The sequence below is a fragment of the Triturus cristatus genome, chromosome 5_1 (genome assembly GCF_964204655.1).
Source record: "Triturus cristatus chromosome 5_1, aTriCri1.1, whole genome shotgun sequence".
Taxonomy (NCBI): Eukaryota; Metazoa; Chordata; class Amphibia; order Caudata; family Salamandridae; genus Triturus; species Triturus cristatus.
This window is the reverse complement of record NC_140587.1, coordinates 163,534,321-163,558,667: the sequence shown is the minus strand read 5'-3', so window position 1 is coordinate 163,558,667 and position 24,347 is coordinate 163,534,321. Positions and strand designations below refer to the sequence as shown.

Genomic DNA, 24,347 nt, shown 5'->3' with positions numbered 1-24,347 from the left:
TCCTCACGATATTTGTGTTTCCGATATTCTGTCAGTGATACGTTTTGTCTTTGAATGGGCAATGGCTGATGTACAGTGACATCTGAAAGCACATGGGATGGTGGCTGGTGTGCTACTGTTACACAATTTATTGGCACTCAATTCAAAAACTCCAAAAGGATGAAAGTCTAAGATGGCCCTGCGTGGATCCCAACTTGTAACCTGCAGATCACTGCATACTTCAGTCATGAGCACGCAACTCACCCATTCTCTGGACTAAAGCCACCTCGCCAGGGCCCTTTCATATTAACGCATTTCTCCATAGACACATAATGGATCAAACTCTTTGATACATCAGCCCACATGTACAAGGAACTTAGGTTAACTGGGGCCTCCTAAATGGTACACCCCCTGCACAGCTGGAGGGACCCAAGTGAGGCCCCAGACTCACAGTCTGCTGCTAAAACTAGGAGCATCTCGACTTTGCTGTTTCTGTAAATTGTGATAGAACTTAAAAGCTTAAAAGTGCTGTGTTTACAGTTTGGACCCCTTGTTTCACTCTACAGCTGGGGCCCTCGAAGAGCAGGAGCTGAGCACTGTGAAATTTGTGGCGTCTCCTTACGTGGTGGACCTTTCGAAGACTGAGCGGTACTTTGTTCCGGGGACGTCTTTTAAGGTGCAGGTGAGTATGACGTGAGCTAGACACGTGCACGGCTCCTTCTGGGAGTGATGAGGCTGAACATTAGAGGGCAAACACGGTGACTAAACACATCACTATGCTTTATGGGATATGTAGTCTTACTTCATCATGGGAAAGCCATAGGCAAAGGAACACACACACATTATGTAAATAAATAAAGACAAGTAATCAGCCCTTCACATCTGTTCCATTGGAGACACTATGGTGGTCCCGCAGTAGGTCAGGAATTTGTTCAAGATGGTCCGGGCAGAATCGCTTGCTATTTCTTATGCTAGAAAATGGTGGGAAATAAGTATTACATGGAAAACACTACCAATACTTTAGGTCAGCCAACAAGCACATCACCCACTTCTGACACCATGAGAGTTTCAATGGTCTTTATCTGGATAAGCATGGATATATCCCAGAGATTGACAGTATCTCTGGCTCTGTTCCATCATGAATTTGGTGGGACCTCGACGGATGAGGCTACTGCTTCCTTCCGCTAAAATGTTCAGAATATCGAGAGCAAAAATATTGTTAAGGTAAGTTTCTATAGGTAAGTAAAGTTTTACTATATATAATTCCACATATATGTACGTTAACGATATTTATGTTTTCAAGATACGTACACAGGTTTCACAGAGGGGGCCCTCTGAAATCATCTTATGCATGTGACAATACAGGCTGGTCTTGGTGCCCATTCAAACCTTGGTTGCTCAAAAATGAAGATAACTTTCTACCCACAATTAAGGCCCAATTTAGAGTTTGGCAGACAGTGTACTCTGTAGCAAATGTGGCGGAGTATGTTATGTTATGTTATTCGTGATTTATACAGCGCACAGCTACTCCAAAGAGTGTCCCGGCGCTACAGGTGACCACAGACAACCAACAAAAGCAAATAAACGCCCATAGATGCCGTCCTAATAAATAAAGGGGAAGGAGAGCTAGAGCTGAAAAAGCCACGTCTTCAGGTTTCGTCTGAAGGAGAAAAGATCAGAGTTTTGACGGAGTGAAATGGGGAGACCATTCCAGAGGCGAGAGGCCGTGACCTGGAAAGATCTTCCTCCAAACCGTGAAAGCCTAAATTTAGGGATTAGGGTTAGGGACTGAGAGGAGAAAGAACGTTGAGGAGTGTAAGGTTGAAGTCTTTCCCGTAGGTACGGGGCCCCAATCCCATGAAGGGATTTAAAAAACAAAACCATAGCCTTAAAGTGAATTCTTTTTTTCACTGGGAGCCAGTGGAGTGAAGACAACAATTGAGAGGTATGAGTTCTGGGCTTAGTAAGAAAGATAGCCCTGGCTGCCACATTTTGGATAGTTTGAAGCCGACTTAATAAATACTCGGGACGACCCAGGTATAAAGAGTTCACATAGTCGAGTCTTGACAACACCAGAGCCTGTACCACTGTTTTTCGATGCAATACAGGGAGAAGTGGAAGAAAGTTTTTCAACATCTTCAAAATCCCGAAACAAGTACCAGTGACAGATTGGACTTGCGTCTTCATGGAAAGAGCAGAGTCCAATTTAACCCCCAGATTCTTTACGAGTGTCACTTCCGAGAGCGGGGGACACATATCCTGTGGCCACCAGGAAAGCCAGGCTTCATGGGCTTGGGGGCCCAAAAAAATAATCTCCGATTTATCGGAGTTACATTTTAATTGGTTATCATTAAACAATGTAAAATTCTTCCCAAGGCAGTTTCTTATACATTCCCAATCAAACTCCGAACCCTTCTCACTAGTGAACAACAACTGAGTGTCGTTCGCGTATGATACTATTTTGGCTCCATGATTTTCCGCCAGAAGGGCGAGGGGGGCAATGTACAGATTAAATAGCGTAGGGCTAATAATAGATCCCTGTGGAACCCCGACATTCAAGGCTGGAATTTCAGCTGAAAAAGGGGGTGCCCACACCGTTTGGGACCGGTTACTGAGAAAGGATCTCATCCATTTCAAGACCAGGCCTCCAAAGCCGCCCCTCTCCAACCTTTGTAATAAAAGTTCATGGGGGACGGTATCGAAGGCCGCGGAAAGATCAAGCAGCACCAGCACTGCTCTGTCACCCCTATCCAACACAGTTTTGCCATCTCCAGCAGAGCAGTTTCTGTGCTGAAATTGGCTCTAAAGCCTGATTGACTGGGGTGGAGAAGGTTGCTCGCTTCGGAAAAGTCTGTAATTATTTTATTTATAAACTTTTCCAGCACTTTGGTGAAAAAGGGTAGCAAAGAAATCGGCCTATAGTTGCTAACATCGTCGGGGTCGGCCTTAGGTTTTTTTAAAAGGGGTAAAATGTTGGCACTTTTCCAAGCTTGGGGCATAAGGCCCTCCTGCAAAAGAGAATTTAAAATGGTGTTTACAATGGGGTTGATCACTTCCGCAATGGCTGATAGATTTTTAGCAGGACAAGGATCAGAGGTCGAGCCAGATTTAAGTCCTTTCATAATAGAAAGGGACTGATCAAGGCTAATATTAGGGAATTGCATAAGACCTACGTCTTGCCTGAGATCCTGTGTCTTATCTTCACAAGGTTTACTCTTAAAAGAGTTTTGAATGACTGTAATTTTATCATGGAAAAAGCTAGCCATCCGTTTGATCCAATCACTTGAAGGAGTAAACAGGCATCTAATGGAAGAAGGGGAGGAGAAGCCTTTCACGATCGTGAAGAGTTCCCTACTCTTATTAGCTGCCCGTTCAATTTTTGTCATTAGGAACTATCTTTTCTCCTCACGTACTTTCTTATAATAATCCTTCAGGGCTTGGCTATAAGTGGCTTTATCTGCGGGATTATAATGTCTACGCCATATCCGTTCTAGATGTTTACAGGCGCTTTTGCTTGTTTTTAAAGTGATAGTAAACCATGGGGCTGACACTCTTGTAAATGTTTCCACCTTCATTTTGGGGGGTGCCAGAATCAGAGCCTGATGATTTAGCCAGTTTTCCAGAGATGATACATCTTGATCAGGCTGACCACACAGCAGGGGAGGACGCAGACTTAAAGCACTCTGAATTGCCTCGGGTGTCATCAGGTTAAAAGCTCTAAAACTGCTCCGGGAAAGAGATTTGCCCGTAGGCCCTACTTTATTTAACTCTTTCCTGATATTGAACTTTATTAAGTAGTGATCTGACCACGTTAGTGCGAGTGGTACCTCGGATACAATCTTCGCAGAGGAAAAGACTTGATCCAAGGTGTGTCCTTTTTCATGGGTGGCTTGTTTGAGGTAGGGGGTAAGATTAAAAATATCCAGAGATTCATACAATTGTATGGTCACAGGATCCAGTGCCTTATCCATATGAATGTTAAAGTCACCCAAAACAAGACACTGGCTATGATTAGCAGCAATGGAAGCAGACAACTGGCCTATAGATTCGAGAAATCCATTGGTCGGACCGGGGGGCCGGTAAATCAGAGCTCCCGCGATCGTTTGATGGGCTGAGACATAAAAAAGAAAACCCAAACTTTCTGCACCATCTAAATTGGGTAGAGCTAGAGAGGTACAGCTGAAGGAGCTTTTAAAAATAATGGCTAAGCCGCCACCCCTGCCTAAAGGACGATCTTTCCTCATAATCGAATACCCAACTGGAATAGCATTGGCAATCGTCGGATTAGAGGCTTCGGTGAGCCAAGTTTCGGTAAAAAAGATAACATCAGGATTAAGGTCAGCTAACATATCATAAATCTGAAACTCATGTTTCTTCATAGATCGTGTATTTAACAGGAACATCTTTAAATGATTGTCCTTGTGTTCCTGAGCTGAACCTTGCAACGTGGGAGATAAAAAATCCCTAGGTGATTCTAGATCAAGTTGGGGAATCCAACAGCAGTCTTTGCACCCCGAAACCAACTCGCTGTCGAGGGCATAGAAGTGTGGACGGCACACAACATACCTACGGATGTCGTGAAGATCTTGTGCACTGTATTTAATTTAATAGTAGCACATTGTTTCACTGGTAAATCGACGTCCTGTGCTGCCCTGTCCGCTGTCCGAGTACACTGTCTGAAAAACCCTCAGTCCATCTGCCTCATTTAGAAACAGAAGATGGGCCTTACGATCTCCATCGATGGAACCCCCTTTAGCTCTGTTGATGGGAAACTTCCTCCAGTGGCACGACAGACTAGGGATTGTCAAAGTGAAGACATTTCACTGTCCGCTGTGTTTAGGCTAGTTAGTATAATGTCTATTTTTCCTGTTCGTCACTGCCAGAGAAAGCCTGTCAATGAGGGACAGAAGAGAAAAAGAATGTCCTTACACTCCTGGGTGAAAAATATGGGGGTCAGTAGTTTTTCTGAAACAACCTCCAGCTTTAGGAATTTGCTTCAGAAGAGCAAACTTTTGAAAAGTTGGGTGAACGTCTTTGATACCTAACAGCAGCCATCCACCAAACATTTTGAGCACTGGAAGGAATCGCTGTGATAGTGGATCCTTTCAATCTACTGAAATGACTGCTAGGTCGGCAGTGATCTACAAATTTGTTAGATGGTAGTCAGTCACAATAGCAGAGGTGATGTCCTCTGTCACCCTGATAGACAAACTACCGCTCGTCAAACAATAATTCGGGCCCGAGTCTCTGATTAAATCTAGCTTATTTTCCAGAAACTTAGCTTTTCCAATGTAGGTTTGCAACCCTAGAAAGTGATGAACTATTTTAGTCTCCATGGGCCACAATACTGTTTATTCGTACGGTCTACTCCGTAGACCAGACGAATGGCACCATGCTTGGCTCTGCGTGACTTAGTAAGTCCAGAGTGATACAAGGCAGAGCAAATCGCTGCTTTGAGTTACTCTATGTTGAGAAGACATTCCGTGGGTGGAGCTTATCTTAATAGATACGTCACATTTCTGCTATCTCCCTGTCACGCCCCACTCTACATATCCACCTCACATACGCAAACATGGAATGTCAGCACAAAAATCAGGGGGTCACACAGAATCCATCTTTAGGCCATCTAAGATGATCTATCTGGAGCCTCCATCATCCCTTCTTCTGCTGATCAGAGCCTTCTTATGATCTTGAGATTCCTTTTGCTGACTGCCATAGCCCTTTGATGCATTTGTTAGCCATTAACCATTGTTTCTTGACTCTAGCCATCTGAGTTTCTCAAACCCTTTCCGCCACCCTTCACTCCTTCACAGACTACACTCATTTTCACCCATCCACTGTCAAACTCGTCTGTCAAGTTTCAGTCCCTGTGCCCCCAGATACTCCCTCAGTTTACTGTGCCAGCATCAGACCGTGTCTTCTACGCTCAAAGGTTAGTTCATGACAGTCCCAGCTTTATATTCACTTTGCATGCTCTGATTTTTCATCAAATACTTATCAGTTCTATATGTGGGCTGGATAGATAGGGGTTTCTAAAGGTTGGCAGTATAGAGGCATAAATAAGAACCATTTTCCTCCTGATCCTGGTACTACTAATCCTCATCCTGATCCACGCTAGTTTTCTGGATCCTTATCCACGTAGCCCTGGTCCTCCTAGGGCTGGCAGTCCTTGTCTTTCTGGTTTGTGTCTTCCTGGTTTGTGTCATCCTGATTCTCCTTTCCCTGGTCCTTGTGGTCCATCTGGTACTGCCTCCATTGGTCCATTTCCTCTTTATTAGGTTCTCTTGCTCTGTGCCTGGTCATTTTGGTCCATATCTGGTCCTATTGGTCCTTGTGATTCTGGCTGACCTGGTTCCCCTGATCATCAACAAGCCTTGTCATAATACCCTTGTTCCCAGTTTCTAGTCCCCCTGCTCGGCTTGGAATGTTATGTCCTGGTTCCTTGGTTTTGACCTCTCTGGTCATACTTGCCCTTTTCCAGGTCCTGTCTATTTTGATCCTTCAAGTCCACCTAACCCATCACCATATGGTCCTTGGCCTTAATGGCCATAGTCCACCTATTCCTGACCTCACTAGTTCTCCTGGTCCTCCTCCAACATGTCATGATACTCTTGGCCCTGGTCCTCCTGCACGTTGTTATCTTAGACTATTTGTCCACTTTATCCTGATCCTCCTTGTTCAGGTCATCCTAGCCTTTCTTGTCCTGGTATTCCTTTTCTTCCTCATCCTAGTCCTGCTTGTCCTGGTATGCCAGGTCCTGATACTCTGGGCCTCTGTGAATTGAGCTTCCTTTTCCACTTGGTTGTGGAGCCACTGGTCCTATTAGCTCTTGTCTTGTTGGTTCTGGTTGCCTAGCCAGCTTCTTCAGGTCCTGTTCTCCAAGTCTTTCTCACTCTGTCTGTTTTTTTCTAGTAATGGTCTTCCTATTCCTGGTCCTCACAGTCTGGATTTTCTTCCTGGGTTTGTATCCACTAGACTTAATCCTTTTTTTCTGGTCCTCCTTGTTTGGGCCCCCTTGGTTCAGGTCCTTTTGGTCATCCTCATCCCCCTTCTCCTAGCTCCATCTTTCATTTCCAGGTCTTCCTTATCCTTGTCCATTTAACCTGGCCCTACTGATCCTTCCCATCCTGCTCATCTAATTCCCAGGCCATCAGTTCCTAGTCCTGCTGGTCACTTCGGTATACCTGGCCTCTTGTGTCCTGGCCGTCTTAGGCATTGCCGTCTTAGCTCTTGTCTTCCGGCTTTGGATCATCCTTATCCTCCTGGCCTTGTGCCTCGTCCTTATAGTCCTTCTTGCACCAGACCCAACGGTCTTGTCGTTTTGGTCCTGGTTCTTCTGGACATCCAAGAAGGCCAACCAGCACCAGGCAGACTAAGTGAAATAGATAGTGGTGGGAGGAGAACCAGGACCTAAATGACCAGGCTTAAGAGGACCCAAACAATGGATGTCCAATCTCCGTAGCCTTAGTCTGGACTCCTGATCTTCCTCACCCTGGTCCTACTAACTCCAGGTCCTGGTCTTTCTGCTCCACTTGGTATTCTGGGCACTGGTCTTATGGCCATGGTCTTCCTGGCACTTTTAGGCCTATTCCTATAGGTGCTGATCCTTATAATCATCTTTGCTCTGGTACTGGTCATCTTGGTTGTGGTCCTATTCTTGGTACTGACCCCCTTGTCTTGTTTGCTTAATCTAGCCTTCAGTCCTATCAGCCTGAATCTTGTCTTCCTGGATCTGGTCGTGATCCTCTTAGCCCTGGTCTTACGACTGCTTGACCTTGTGCTGCTCGTGCTGCACAAACCCATCATATCATGCTCCTCCTTTATCTGGTCCTAATGGGCCTGGCCAGCCTGTTGCTACTCCTATTCCTAGCACTGGACAGGATCTCCAGACGGTGATCATTCTAGTCCTGCTGTCCCTGCTCCTGATCCTCCTTTTCCTCTTCACCCTAGTTCTCCTGATTCTGGTACTCAAGGTCCTGAAGCTCTTTTTCCTGATATTCCTGGTCCCCTTAGTTCTTTGTTTCCTGGTCCTATTAGAACTATTTTTCTTTTCTTCTGACTCTGGCTGCCTGTGAACCTTGTCTTAGCTACCTGGCACTCTAGGCCAACATGATGCTATTTTTGTTTTTCATAGTCCTTGTCCTTCTAGAGATTCTGTGCTCTTGGCCTTGTTCCTTATAGTTTGGGTTCTCCTGGCCTTAGTTCTCCTGGACCTACCCAACTGCTATCTAGTCTCCCCCCCACAGGCGGTCGCTCCTTCCACGTTGCTCTGCCGCTCGCCTGCCTACTGCCTTACCTGCTGCCTGACCGCTGCTGCTGCAGATTACCGCTCACCTCTTTTTCGCCGCTGCCCTCTGCTTCTTCCTAAAGTCCGCCTTCCGCCCGCAGCCTGCCGCCTCTGCCCCCGCTCCTCACTTGCTCACCGGCCCCGCTGCCCCGGTCACTTCCTTGCTTTCCCGCCGCTGCCCCGTAGCTCCGCCTCCCCTCCTCGCCCATTGATCCTCCCGCCTCCCGGCCGACCCTCTCCCTCCCGGCTCCTACTTATGACGCCCCCTGAGCGACTGCGCAGCGGACGCGCGCAGCGGGAGCGCCGACTGAGCGCCGAAGGTGCGCCAAAGGTAAGCCCGTCTGTGCCCGTCTGCGCCCGTCCGCGCCTGGACCGCGCCCAGCGCCAGACCCCCTGGCCCCCGCGTCCACCAGCCCCCCCGCAGGACCTACGATGCCGCCACACTCATCGCACTCAACACCGCCCGAGCCCCCGGGTGCTACCGAGCATCCCCGCGACGCACCCATGGACCCTTCGCCTGCCGATCCTGCAACTTCTCCTGCCTCCGACCCGGCACCGCACCCATCAGGACGGACAACAGCAACCACCTCAAGTGCATCCTGCTCAACACCCGCTCTGTCCACAGACACGCCGTGGAACTCTGGAACCTCCTCGACACCGCATCTCCAGACATCGCCTTCCTCACGGAAACCTGGATGAACGCCTCCTCAGCCCCCGACATCGCCATAGCCATCCCGGACGGCTACAAGATCATCAGGAAGGATCGCGTCAACCAGACCGGAGGGGGCATCGCCATCGTTCACGAAAGCACCATCCGCATCTCGACTGACTCCATCGACACATTCAACGCCGCCGAATACCTGCACTTCCAGATTCACACCGACCCCAAGACTACCCTCAGAGGCACCCTCATCTACAGACCCCCTGGACCACGCACACAGTTCTGCGAAGACATCACGGACTTCATCAGCCCTCACGCCCTCCCCTCCGCCGACTACATCCTCCTCGGGGACCTCAACTTCCACCTGGAGAACAACAACGACCGCAACACCACCGCCCTGCTGGACAACCTCGCCAACCTCGGACTCCAGCAACTGGTCAACACCCCCACCCACTATGCCGGCCACACGCTCGACCCCCTCTTCTCATCCAGCAAGCACGTCACCTTCAGCCACTCCACCGGACTTCACTGGACTGACCACAGCTGCGTGCACTTCAGCTTCAAAAAGAACACGATCCACCACCACCCGAAGCAGGTTCCCCACAGAAACTGGAGCAAGATCACCGTCGACCAGCTCACCACCTCCCTCAGCCAGAACCCACCAGTCAGGACAACGGACCCTAACACAGCTGCCCTCGACCTCACGCAGTGGCTGACCTCCTGTGCCGATGACCTCACCCCAATGAAGAACCCACTCACCAGACCCAGAAGCAAGAAGGCCCCCTGGTTCACCGACGAACTCAAGGACTCCAAGAAGGCCTGCCGCACCCTCGAGAAGGCCTGGCTCCTCGACAAAACCACCGTCAACATGACCGCCCTCAAACTCGCCACCCGCAGACACCACCAGCTCATCCGCACCACCAAGAAGAAATCTCTGAAGGAACAACTGGACAAGAACGCCCATGACAGCAAGGAGCTCTTCAACATCGTCAAGGAGTTCTCCAACCCCAGCACCGGCAACAACGACATCACTCCCTCGCAGGACCTCTGCGACTCCCTCGCCTCTTACTTCCACCGCAAGATCGCCGACATCCACAACAGCTTCGGCGTTCCACCCCCGCACCCATCGGTCGAACCTACACACCCCGCCGCCACCCTCCAGACATGGACCGAGGTGACCCCCGAAGACATGACACGCATGATGAACACCATTCACTCCGGATCTCCGACCAACCCGTGCCCCCACCATGTCTTCAACAAGGCCGCCTCTACCATCGCACCCCACCTCCGAGACATCATCAACACCTCCTTCGACACAGCCACCTTCCCGGAGAGCTGGAAGCACGCCGAGCTCAGCGCACTGCTGAAGAAACCAACAGCGGACCGGACCGACCTCAAGAACTTCCGCCCCATCTCGCTCCTTCCCTTCCCTGCCAAGGTCATCGAGAAGATCGTCAACAAGCAACTGGCCGCCTTCCTCGAGACGAACGGATCCCTCGACCCATCGCAGTCCGGATTCAGAGCCAACCACAGCACCGAGACCACCCTCATCGCAGCCACCGACGACATCCGAGCCCTGCTCGACAACGGCGAAACAGCGGCACTCATCCTCCTAGACCTCTCCGCAGCATTTCACACTGTCTGCCACCACACCCTAGTCCAACGCCTCAACGACACCGGTATCCAAGGGAAGGCCCTGGAATGGATCATCTCCTACCTCTCCGGCAGAACACAGAGCGTACGCCTCCCTCCGTTCCGCTCTGAGGCCACCGAAGTCATCTGCGGCGTCCCGCAAGGATCATCGCTCAGCCCCACTCTCTTCAACATCTACATGAAACCCCTCGCTGCCATCGCACGCCTACACAACCTCAACATCATCTCCTACGCCGATGACACCCAGCTGATTCTCTCCCTCACCAGAGACCCTGACACCGCCAAAGCCAGCCTACACGAAGGGATGAAAGACGTCGCCGAATGGATGAACATCAGCCGCCTGAAGTTGAACACGGACAAGACAGAAGTCCTCATCCTGGGACCGTCGCCCTCCGCATGGGATGACTCCTGGTGGCCCCCGGCACTAGGCACCGCACCCAAACCAACGGACCACGCACGCAACTTGGGCGTCATCCTGGACTCTTCCCTATCGATGACCAGACAAGTCAACGCCGTCTCCTCAGCTTGCTTCCACAACCTTCGCATGCTCCGCAAGATCTTCCGATGGATCCCGACCGAGACCAGGAAGACGGTCACCTAGGCCCTCGTCACCAGCAGACTAGACTACGGAAACACCCTCTACGCCGGTACAACAGCCAATCTCCAGAAAAGACTTCAACGTATCCAGAACGCCTCCGCCCGACTCATCCTGGACGTCCCCCGACGCAGCCACATCTCGAGCCACCTAAGAGACCTGCACTGGCTCCCTGTCAACAAGAGGATCACGTTCAGACTCCTCACCCACGCATACAAATCCCTCCACGACCTGGGCCCAAGATACCTCAACGACCGACTGACCTTCTACACGCCCACCCGCCAGCTACGATCCGCGAACCTCGCCCTCGCCGTCGTCCCTCGCATCCAGAGAACCACCGCCGGAGGAAGATCCTTCTCCTACCTGGCGGCGAAGACATGGAACTCCCTGCCCGTCCACCTCAGACTGACCCGGGACCACCTCGCCTTCAGGAGACAGCTCAAGACCTGGCTGTTCGAGCAGTAGCAGCCCCCCTCCCCAAGCGCCTTGAGACCCTTCCGGGTGAGTAGTGAGCGATATAAATTTCATGATTGATTGATTGATTGAGTCTTGGTCTCCTTGGTCCTGGTCCTTCTTATCCCATTGAGTTTTTTTATCATAAATATTTATTTTTGCCCATCGTGTCCCTTCCTGGTTTCCCCAGCCTTGGCCCATCTTGCCCTGTTCCTCTGTGGTCCTCTTGGTCCTAGTCACCTTGTCTATGTTCGCCTCACTGCCCACCTCCTGGCCCTGGTACCGTAGGTCCTGGTTCGTCTTGCTTCTCGTGTCCTGACACTCTTAGTCTTTGTCCTCCTGGTTTGGTTTCTCCTTGTTCTCTGGGATCTGATTCTTGTCCATTTAGTCCTACTGGTACTGCAAACATTGATCAAGGTCCTGTTGATCCAGGTTCTCCTTGTTCAGGTCCTCCTCAGCCTGGTTATTTTGGTCCTGGTTCTCCTCCCACCACTGTCTATTTCACTTAGTCTGCCTGGTGCTGGTTGGTCTTCTTGCCTCAGATCCTCCTCACCCTGGTCCTGCTACATGAAATGATTGGCCTGGCACACTTGGTATTCGGATCCCTGGTCCCCTAGGTCCTGATCTTCATGACCCTCTTAGCCCTGTTTCTGGTCCTCAATGTCGTGATCCTTTTAGTTTACGTAGTCCTCTTGCCCTTGTCTTCTGGGTACCCTTGGCACTGCCCCCCATGGTCTTCCAAATCCCTGTCCTTCTTATTCCTAGACATGCTGGCCATTGCCCCTCAGGTCCTGATCGACTTGAACCTCTTCAATCTGATCCTGATCCTCTTGGCCCTCGTCCTCCTGCACCTTGCATGTATGGCTCTGCTAGAACTTGTCCTGTCACAGATCAGCCTAGCCTTTTCTAGTTCTGATGTTTCTTGGTCTTCAGTTCATGCTAGTCGAAGAACTTCCTGGCCCTGTATTTCCTGGTTCTGGTTGCCCAACGGACTGTGCCTAGCCAACCCCTAACATCCCAACTTACCTCTCGAAGTGGTGGTCACACCCAGAAGACCTTCGTCCCCGAGCCTGCAGTGCCTTTGCAAACCGAAGAATCCCCATTGCAAGTAACAGGGCGCCCGATGGCGAAACAGCACCATGCACCCGGCCGCTATAGTGCCGCTGAGGGTGTACCTTTGGTGCTACTTTGTTTCCCCATTTGTCCTGAGCTAAAGTCCTGGGGCTTTGCTCCCACAACCAAGTGGCCTGCTTCTCAGCAGCCATTAACCGGAGGCCCCTATCCCCCATTGGATAACATTGGGCACCCGGCCGCCCTAGTGCCACTGAGGGTGTAACAAGAGTGAATCCCTGACCCTGGGGGACCCCTGAGTCTACCCCCAGAACACCAACTCCCACAACCGATACTTACCCTTAAACCGATAACACTATTTTCCTCCACAGGATAGCATTGACTGTTTTTCTGTGAAAAGTTTTTAAGTGTAGAGTTAGGAAACCTATCAAAAGCTTTTAAACTGTAACCTAAACGATTTTACTTACCTTTTTACAGGAAATGTCCCAGTGCCTTATCCAGGTATACTGAATTGTGTAAGAAAAGTAATCTCAAAAGTAATTTACCTGTAATTTTACTAAAAAGCCTATACAAAGTATATGTACTGTATTTCCAAAGCATTGCAGTCTCAGTACCAGTACTGTAATCCAAACAAAGTGCATATAAAATTACAATTCAAACTGTTTACAAACTGCATTACTACTGTAAAGTATTTATTGCTTATCTGTGCCAGGCTTGCTTGGTTCTAGAAAATAAAATAACTAAAAGAATATTTTTATACAAAAACAATTGGTCTGGCGTTCAGTCTGAGTGTGTGAAATCATTTGCTGACTGAGTGTGTACAACAAATGCTTAACAAATTCCCTCAGGTTCTGGTGAGCTATTGTTACTTCTGCTGCGCTGTCTAGCATCGTCAGGGTGTGAGTGTTTGATTGGTTCTGATGCTCCGTCCATCACCACCCCCTTTTGTACCGCTTTGTTCGCCATAAGTTGGCAGGGTATGCTCAGACGTGAGTCCCTTGCTCACTTTGCCACTGGATTCAAGCAAGCCTGGCTGAAGACGGCTGAAATGCCAGAAACCGGTCCTAGGAAGCTTGTTTCCGGTCCAGGGAAGGCATGGCTTGGCAGTTCGGGCTGGACTGTTCCTATGAGGCACAGGTTCAGACTGATTTGCATATGGCCATGTCTGAACTGGGGTGGCAGAGTGGGCTAAAGAACGGTGATGGATCAAACCTAGATCTGTTGACTGGGTGTGAGTGCTTGCAATGTTCAACACTCCGTCCATCATTTCCTTTGGTTTTTGCTTTGTTCGCCATAAGTTGGCAGGGTATGCTGGTCCTTTTGCTTCTGAACCCTTGGGTCTCCTTGATCTGATGTCTGTGGTCTTGGCCCTCCTGCCACTGGTCCTTCTCTCCATTTGGTCTCCTGGTAATGGTCCTCTTTGATCTGTCTACTTGGTTTTGCTATTCCTGGCACTGGTTTTCCATATCTCTCTGGTCCAGGTTGGTGTTCACAGGCCCTCATCGCCCTTCTTGTCACCCCTTCTAACTCTGGTCTTTAAGTTCTGTGACCAGATCCCTGTTTTACATCCTCCTGTTTCTCCTAACCCTGATCGGAGTAACTCTAGTGCTGTTTTTCATTGTCCTGTTTCTCATCGTCTACTTGTTCTTGGTCCCCGCTGGCATTGATAACCCTGGTCCTCAAAGATTGGATATCCCAGGGCCTGGTTCTTCTTGTCCTCTTGGCACTGGCCATCCTAACCTTCCTAGTCCACCTTTTGGCCCATATTCTCCTACTTTTCATTCTCTTCCTCCGACTGCTTTCTTCCTCAGTGCCACATCTACAGTGGCTTCAGTCAGGTACAACTTCCAATACTATCACACAAATTTGTATTTATCTATATGTTTTTTTGGGTTGCAAATTTTCTTTTGCTGAGACTGTACTGTCAGATGCAGAAATGAGAACCCAGTAGAGACAAGACCTTGCCCACTTAAAACAAAAACACTGCCTAACATGTTCAAAATCAAAACTACAATTCCCAAATGTATTGTGCAAATATCAATGATGCTGAAGGGGCCACACATGACATGGGACCAATAAGTATCAATGCCGTAAACCTACTCGGCTGGGTTAATAGTATGAAAGGGCGTGTTCATTCTCAGGCAGCAGAGTGAACGTATCCTGTTTATTACCCAGATGCATTACTTACCTGTCTCCTACTTTCACTTACCCATTCCACAGAAGCCCCATACAGTGTCTTCCTCAATGTCCCTCCTGCAAGTGCCCCAAACCACTGTGCCCCCAAACACCATTTAGCTACTGATCGTGTTCTTACCTGCTGCTCCTTGATGACTGCTGCTGTTTTGCCAGATTTGAAATACTAACCAAGCACAATCCCCCTCAAACAGAAGCCTAAAGCTTGCACAATGCCTTCCATAAATACCCTAAAAAAAGAGCCCAGCCCTCAAACACCATCAATAGGAGCATCATGAACATTAGATAAGACAACGTATTCTCCTGAGTAAATAAAACATTTGTGTAACGCTTTAAAATCCAACTCAGTGTTCTTTGCTGGCAGCCAAATACTCCCTGACTGAAGCACAAATATCTGTGTGCCAGATCCAGAAGCTTCAGTTTTATTTCCACGTCTCATTTGAATATTAAAATACCATATATCTTTTTATTCAAAATTTATTTTATGTTTTTTTCATCTGGAAATAGCTTAGCTCAATTCATGCACTTACCTTTTTGCAAACTATTGTACATTTGTATATGCACTTACTTTCAAATACTTCACACATGTTGCACCCCCAATACAAGGTGGCTACCACACTACCATTGCCTGGAGTCCCTTTTTTCTTTATGGCCGGCTAAATAAATACCTCTTTCACAATATTTATCTGTCCGCTGATCAAATTGTACATTATCTCTACCATTTAATCTATGGCAGCATAAGCAGTAGAGATTATGTACAATTTTGCTAGCCGCTGGGTATAGAGCAGAGATTTTGTACTATTTTGCTGGATAAATAGGCACTCCAAAGTACTTATGTAGCACACAAACAGTAAGTAATACAGTGAAAGTACAACACAAGAAAAATCACACACCAATTTAAAAAATAGACGACAATTTAATAAATAAAAGGAGACGAAAACAACAAAAATCCAAAGAGTAGAACTGGAGACATGTAATTTTAGACATTTAGCTGAAAATACCAGCTAAATGCACAAAGCGCCACTCGCGGTCATCTGGTTGTGGTAGACCAGGGGAAAGTCACAAGTTCAGGCTGACTGCGATGGAGCACCTGCCAGATACAGGGACCAAGTTTGTCCCACTGCAAAAGTTAGCTTCGCTCAAGTCTAGGACAAAGAGTTAATTGGCAGTGGAAGTGAACGCGAGGAGCAGGGAGAGCATTGCGGATGGTCATCGCTGTAGCGCGAAGGGCTGGCCGGGCGTCGCGGATGGTCATTGCTGTAGCACAATGATCCTAGCATTGCGGATGATACCCGCTGTAGCGAGAAGAGCAAGCCGGGCGTCGCGGATGGTCGTCGCTGTTGCACGATGATCTTGTTGGGCATCACGGACGGTCGATGATGGAGTTTCACGTTGGTGTTCACTGTGGGCTGACGATGCTGCTGCACAAATTGCTGATCTTGAGTTGTTGGTCATGCTGGCAGTTGATATTGCGTAAAGGTTCCGTTTCACTGAGCTTTAAATTGTCGGTCAGCGCTGGCAGCAAGGTCTTGGTGAGAACTTGTCTAATTGCTGTCATGAAGAAACTTCAGGATGTATCCTGTAGGTTCAAATGAGTGCACTCTGATGTCCGCCAAGGGTTCAGGGCCTTGGGAGGCACCTCTTGGGGATCAGTGACTCCCTCTAGCAGAGGTCCACAGGGCTCAGGCAGGTCCACTTGCAGTCCCAGGCAGCAGGTCAGCGGACAGATGCAGGTAGGCCCCTGGAGCATCTTGTGTCCCAGGAGGTCAGCCAGCTGATCCTTGGGGTCACTCAGGTTAGCCTGGGATGAAGGGAGCAGGTCTTGTCTTCCTTCTCAGTAAGCAGGTCAGGCCTCAAGAAGCAGGGAAGTCCTTCTTCTGTAGTAGCCAAAAGAATACTGAAGAGTGGGTCTGAGGGTCCTATTTTCATACCTGGTGCCCCATTTGAAGTAGGAGAAGCTTCTAGAGTTTCCCTCCCACAGAGGTGTCTGGAACTTCCTTCCTTCCTGACCTGGCCCGGCCCAAGATTGTCTTGGGTCACAATAGACTAGTGTGAATCCCTTTGTGAGTGTGCTGAGTCGGCCCCTTTGAAGTGTGGCAGGTGACAGCTCCCCCTCCGGCTAGAGATGGCCCATCCTGCCAACACCTAGTCTCCTTTGTGAGTGTGCTGAGTCAGCCCCTTTGAAGTGTGGCAGGTGACCGCTCCATCTTCGGCTAGAGATGGCCCATCCTGCCAACACCTACTCTCCTCTGTGATACCGTTGAGAATACAAAAGCCAAATTCCAGCTACACCTATTCATGTGACCCAGGAAACAGACTGAAGGTACCAAATGGTTAGGACAAGAAAATGCAAACTTACTAAAAGTGGCATTTTCAAAATTGTGACTTAAAATCTGACTTTCTGTTTCATTTAAGAGGGTTTTCAATTACAATTTCTTAGACACCAGGCATGAATTTCCTTCCTGCTACTTAGCAAAGGTTATCACTCATTAAATGTAATAAGCTTAAAAGAACATGAGCAGCTTTTTAAAGACACTGCACCCTTCTCTATAGGAAAAAAGGAAGCTTTAGGCCTGGGAAAAGGTTTATTCTGCCAGGTCGAAATGGTAGTTAAAACTTCACACACAGGCCACAATGGCAGGCCTATATCATGTTTTAAGAGGCTACGTAAGTGGGTGGCACAATCAGTGCGGCAGGCTCTCTAATACCATTTAATCCACGGGCCCTGGTTACGGCATACCACTTTAATAGGGACTTATAAGTAAATTAAATGTGCCAATTGTGTGTAAGCCAATTTCACCAGGTTTAAAGGGAAGAGCACAAGCACAAGCACAAGCACTTTAGCACTGGTTAGCACTGGTTAGCAGTGGTAAAGGGTGCATAGTAGGTGTCCTGGTGTCACTCGTCTGCTCAGTGTGCCCTTGCCCTTGCCTTGCCCTTCGGACTCGTGTTGGTGTCTGTCTCCTGCCGTTTTTCTTGTTTAAGTGCTTGTTCTGCCGCTGACTCTGTAACTGCTCTTTCTTTGTCGGTGCTGTGTGTTCTATCTCTGTTTAACTGCTCCTTTTTGTATCCATTGTTCCTCTTAACCACGTCGGGACCAGTCCATACCTGGGCCACACCCAGCACCAGGAACCCTGGTCCAAACTCCTCATGCAGCTACTCGGTCGAGAAAATCCACCTGCTTAACCCTGGATGCTGCCACGAAAGCTGCTGCCTCAACTCAGTCCACGGTTGGGCCCTTTGCCTACTCGCGTTGCCACTTCACCTGCATATACACACCCACTCCCACCCACAACACACACCACATATCTCACCAAGTCAGAACTCAAGACCCGCACTCACACAGCACCACACACCCACCCCGAACAACAGCACTCACTAACAATCAACACATGATCACTCCGCAAGCACTCCACCGAGATTTGGGACCTCATCGACTCCCATGCACAGGACCTCTTCTTCCTCACCAAAACCCGACTCAACCCCACATCGGTGCTGGAAAAAATCCTGCACCAAGTCCAACCCTATAAACCAGAGGGAGGACTCACCATCATCCACAGAGACACCATCCAGTATACCTCTCACACCAATCCACAAGCCACTTTTATGGAACAGGCGCCTAGGACCTCCTCACAGAATTGTTCACCATGGGTACCAAAGACTTCATACTTCTAGGCGATCTCAACTTTCATCTCGACATCCCTACAGATTCCATCACCTGGGCATGCTCGGAAGTCTACAAGACACCGGCCTCACCTAGCGTGTACAAAACCCTATCCATATTGCCGCACACACCCTGGACTCCATCCTATCTCCCAGCAATAAAGTTAAAGTCAGCCACATCACTCCACTCACATGGGATAACCACTCCATCGTCTACTTCCACTTAACAGGGCCACCAATTACTCTTATGGAGTCTAGCAACACCCCTAGACGCAACTGGAAGACCATTCCAGAAACAGAATGGCTCAATGCCCTCCAAATAAACTACTCAGACTCCACCAACATCCTCATCACTGACACAAAAAACTGCAAAAACTAGATCACCACCTTTGCCATACCCTGGCACCCCTGAAAAACACCAAACCCAAAAGATCCAGCTGGTACAATGATGACCTCAGAGAATCCAAGAAGGTTTGCAAACAACTCGGAAGGAAATGGAGAACCACCAAAGGAACAACTGCAAGAAACACTTACAAGGCCACACGTTCGTCATCAAGTGAAGGAGGGCAAAAAAGGCCCTTATCCTGAGAATGTAAACTAGCTCCAAATACTGCTAAGAACTTTTCACCATTGTATAGGGAAATCATCAACCCAACATTAGCAACCAACACCATCACCCCAACAGAAGAACTCTGCAACAACCTCTCTGTCTTCTTCCACAAAAAACCACCAAGATCTACAGCTACCCCCTCATCAACCTTCCTAGCCTGCTTATCCTCATCAACCAAAGATGACAAACTGACAGCAAGGAATCATCTATCCATCGAGGACACTGCAGCAATGATGATGACAGTCTACTCCGATGCTCCCACAGACCCCTGCCCCCGCCATATCTACAACCTCGGAAGAGCCACGATCAGCGCTGCACTCACTGCAATCATCACCACTTCTCTCAAGAACCTTCCCAGATAGGTGGAAACATGCCGAAGTCACTGCCCTCCTCACAAAAACCCTCAGCCGAATCCGAAGTACTCAGTAACTACCGTCCCATCTCGCTTCTCACCTTCACAGCCAAAGTCATCAGGAAGACCATCAACAGACAACTCTCTGACCACTTAGAATGCCACAAGCTCCTGGACGACTCGTCATCAGTATCCCAAAACAACCACAGCACCCGAAACAGCCCTCATTGCTGCCACAAATGTCATACTCACAATACTCGACCATGGACAGACCACCGCCCTCTTCCTCCTCAACCTCTCCGCCGCTTCTGACACAGTCTCCCATCACATACTCATCGCCAGACTACTCACAGTGGGAATCCAAGGACCAGCACTGAAATGGATAGCTTCCTTCCTCTCTTGAAGAACACAATGAGTCAGACTCACATCGTTCACTTTAGAATCAAAAGGACCTTATCTGCCGTGTCCCACAGAGATCATCACTCAGCCCCACGCTTTTCAACATGACTCCTCCGGAAAACATCATCAGATTCCCATGAAATCAACATCCTTTCCTGCGCTGATGACACCCTGCTCATTCTTTCCCTCGAGATGCCACTGTCACCACCAAGACAAACTCCAAACAATGTATGGCAAGTGTTGCCAATTCGATAAAAGAAAACTGCCTCAAGCTCAACACAGACAAACTGAAGTGCTGATCTCTGGGAATAAGACCTCACCTTGGGACTCCACCTGGTGATCCACTTAACATTTGACCCACATCTACCCCAGCCCACTACTCTAGAAAGCTAGGCCTCATCCTGGACATCAACCTCGCCATGAAGCCACAGGTCAATGCCGTCACATCCTCATACTTCCACGCCCTCTGCATGTTATGCAAAATCTTCAAGTGGCTCCGACACCAGACGTACCATCACACAGGCCCTAATCACAAGCAGATTGGACTACAGCAACGCACTCTATGCCAGCATCCCAACCCAGCTTCTTCACAGACGCCAAACCATCCAAAATGCTGCTACCGCCAGACTCGTCCTCAACCTCCGACGCTGAACCCACACCACTCCTCAGAAAGCTTCATTGGCTCCTCATCCAGAAGTGCTGGCAGTTGAAATCTCTCAAACACGCATTCAAGCCAGTACACAACACAGAACCCACATACCACGTACCTCAATTACTAGCTTCACTTCCACCAACCCACCAGACAACTTCGCTCAGCATCACTCTCAGCGAAACACACACTACTCATCCACAGAAGCAGAACATCCTGGAATTACCTCCCCCTGCACATCAGGGACTCCTCCTCAGTTCTTGAACTCCACAAGAAGCTGAAGACCTGACTATTCAATTAGTCTTCTTGCAGAACCCTCAAGACTTCCTGTACCCAAGCCCAGCCTAACCACACGCCTACACTCACCTACTCAGCGCCTGGATGCTCTCACGGGTGACAAGCTGTGCTCTACAAATCCACCTTAAATTAAATTACAGAGTCCTAAGGCAAGGGAAAATAAATTCTGCAAAATAAGAGGAGTGGATGCAAAGAGTATTGGGGAAGACCACCTTATGGCTGACAGGTCAAACAGTGCTTTACACGTGCAGTCCGTCAGTCAGTTATGGTTTCATTACTATATTGAGATTGACACATTATTTGTGAATACTGTATTTCATTTGTGATTAACACTTATCAATTAAATTACCATTTCCAGTTTGGATTACCAGTGGCAAATCCTTTTTACCAGATTGCATTGTGTATTGTATTTTTTGTATTTTTACAGATTTCATAAGTTCTTGACTTTAATTTTAACAGATAGATAGATACACACATACACATATATATATGTATAGATATGTGTAAATGTCTCTATCTATCTATCTATCTATCTATCTATCTATCTATCTATATATAAATACGCTAGACTTTAACCTTCATTTGGCTCTGCCACTCACAGTTGAGCTCGACCCCATCTTCTCTACTTTTATAGTGTATTGCCAATGCCAATAACTTTGCCTATAAAGGAATGTTGTATGGTAATATGAAGCATTACAAATAAACTGCATGGGGATGGACATGCTTTTCTGTGGAAGCAAAGAACTGTTGAATAATATTGGTGTAGGTCAAAAGCTCAACTGCACTGGAGAGCCAGAGCTAAACATGCATGTAGGTTAATGAGTGCCCTCCTCCAATATGGGCTGCTGGCAGGGAAAAACACCATTGATGATTTAGTTATCTAAGACACTTTATTAGCATCAGAATGTCATGTATGCACCTGAAAGTTCAAGCTCAGTCAGATGGTTAAATAAATGAAATGATCACAACTGTGTGTAGTGTAACAACATTTTGTGGATGCACACAACTTCTGCCCAGTCAATCATACACTCCCAGCTCTCAACATGTGGGCAGAGCCAAAGGCCCTCTCTAGTCATACCCACATAATTGTCTGGTGGCGACTTCGCTGTCAAGCCAGTCCATAAAAACTATAATGCATCTTGAGGAAAAACTATCTTACATTTTTTATTAAATACAAATCCTTTCTACTCTAAAACATTTTATGGCCCTCAGCAGTCTTCCTGGTGAAATATTTAAACTCAATAAGGAATTCACAGATCCCAAGGCCTAAGAAAACTCTGTAGCTCTCCCTAGTTCTATAACTAACCGTCCACTTTTTTTTATTTTTTAAAAATTAAAACCATTGACTCTTCTCTTACAGACATGGATGTTTTCTGCGTCCCCTTTGCCTCACCACAAATCTGGGAATAGACAATGTGCGGTGTTGCAAGTGTAGCCAAATCACGCATTAGGATTTCCACTTGATCCCCGCACACCTCACATTCTTAATCCGTCACTCATAACATTGGCACTTTGTTCACTGACCTTTGAAAGTCCTCTCTGGCACCTTTCATTTGGACTAGATGAGAGCCTTGGTTTTCCCCCTTTTGAACAGCCCAGTGCTGAGCCCTTTCTGATGAGCAAGTCTGACTCATTTCCCTTTTCCAATTCCCTGCTAAAGTATTAGTATTCGAGGTGAACTCTCCCATTACATTAAATTCTACAATCTTCTCAAACCTATTCAATTGGTTGATGGCCTCTGGCGGACCAGCCCTTCTAGCCATTCTGACCATTTCGGGTGGGCTCTAGAAAAGGAAGACTAAGAAGTACTCATCCTTCTTGATTTCTGCCACCTCCTTTTCTATGGTTTTCACAGCATCTGCCAATGCCAGACTTAAATAGACATCCATGGCAGAACCCTTTCATAACCCATCACAATGCAGTGCAATTGCCGCCCTTCAGGTTCTCTCTGATACAGGGTTCCACAGGAGTACTTCCTTCGCCCCACCCTGTTGGATGCCATTGGCCATCCTCATCTGATCCTTCTGAGTCACAATGATGGCTTATGCAGCTGATGCTCAAATGATGGTGACATTAGACTCCAGCCTTAAGAAATGTCAGTCCAAGTTTTGCCAGTGGACCAGCGTAAACAAAAAAACTCCCTCAATTTGACCAGCCACTGGATGGAATTTCCGGTCTTTGGAACTGATAACTCTATCTGGAACTCCATCTTGTGCCTCGAGATCTGGGACCAACATCGACAAGTTTAGCAGGGGAGTGATTCCATCTCAGCAGCGCCTGCTGTCATGGTTTTTCCCACTTTGACAGATGATGGTTTAATGGTGGTACACCTGCGAGGTATGAATAATGATTATTGAAGGATGGAGAAGGCCACACATGTTTTTAAAGACAGTCTAGTGAGCCATGAGCCCCTTCTGTGTCTCTAGTATTGCAGATTCTACCTGGAGTCTGTGCTTGTTATTGATTGTAGTAATACACATGCAACAGAAGTATGACAGTGTGTTTCCTGTCTTTTTTTGGCACAATTCATTGCCATTGACCAAAATGACGTGTTTGATATTGTTTGTGTCATTTAACAGACAATGGTATCTCACACGGATGGCTCCGTGGCTGCCGGGATCCCTGTGAAGTTGGCCATGCAAACAAATGGAGCCCCTTGGCATTCCCTGGCAACTCAGAAATCAAATCAGAATGGAGTGTTGGAGTACTACATCAACACACCCACTCCTGCCAAGACACTGGATATATCGGTGAGTGTCTCTTGTCTTTGGTTATTATTGAAGATCGTACAGGCTTGGTGGATCACTAGTAAGAGCTAAGAGGAAGGGCTCATCTCTCTAGATTTTTGTACCAAGATCATTTTAGTCATACAGCCATTAATGTCTTGTCTTCTCTCTTTGGTGGGGGCCAGAGTAGATGTAAATCACAAGGCTAATCGAACCATGCCCCATTACTATGAAATAGAGATAAAGTGATATGTCCAGGATCATACTAATTAAGACAACCAGTCAATAAGAAATGGAACTAAAATCTGCTTGTTTAACCATCACCTAATCAACTGTTGACAACTACTCCAATTGAAAACTTCTCTGCTATACTCTGTTACACTTTCATAGAATAACTGTCTAATCCTTTCCTTGTCTATCTTGTGGTGTTCTTTTTGACGTGTGCAAGAGGAGAAATCAATATATGTGTTAGGTTTTGCTATCTGACTCTTGTATTGCTTCCAAATATCACTAGTATCTCGTGGTAGTACTTTGGTACAGCAGAGTCTTCCCACTAATACTCAGTGAGTGATAGACAAAAGCCTGATCATGGTATAGATAAGTGCTTCATGTAGCAAAGGTAGAGTGTAGACTGCTTTTTAGAGTGGAGTGGATATAATTGCCCATGGCTGGTCACTTGTGTGTACAATGGCCATTTGTGTGCAAAAGGACACTTTTGTGTTGTAGGGTGATTAAAAGCTTTGCAATAGATAGCTGTAA

At 47.8% G+C, this 24,347-nt stretch overlaps 1 protein-coding gene across 1 annotated transcript in view; it reads left to right on the top strand.

Annotated features, from left to right (window-relative positions):
• LOC146830518 (complement C4-B-like) overlaps positions 1 to 24,347 on the top strand; it is a 554,995-nt gene that overhangs the window by 145,590 nt on the left and 385,058 nt on the right. Inside the window, exons 10-11 of the mRNA XM_085604724.1 lie at positions 546 to 661; positions 23,442 to 23,612. Of these exons, the coding sequence (XP_085460850.1) occupies positions 546 to 661; positions 23,442 to 23,612 (287 nt within the window). The remainder of the gene's footprint in view (positions 1 to 545; positions 662 to 23,441; positions 23,613 to 24,347) is intronic.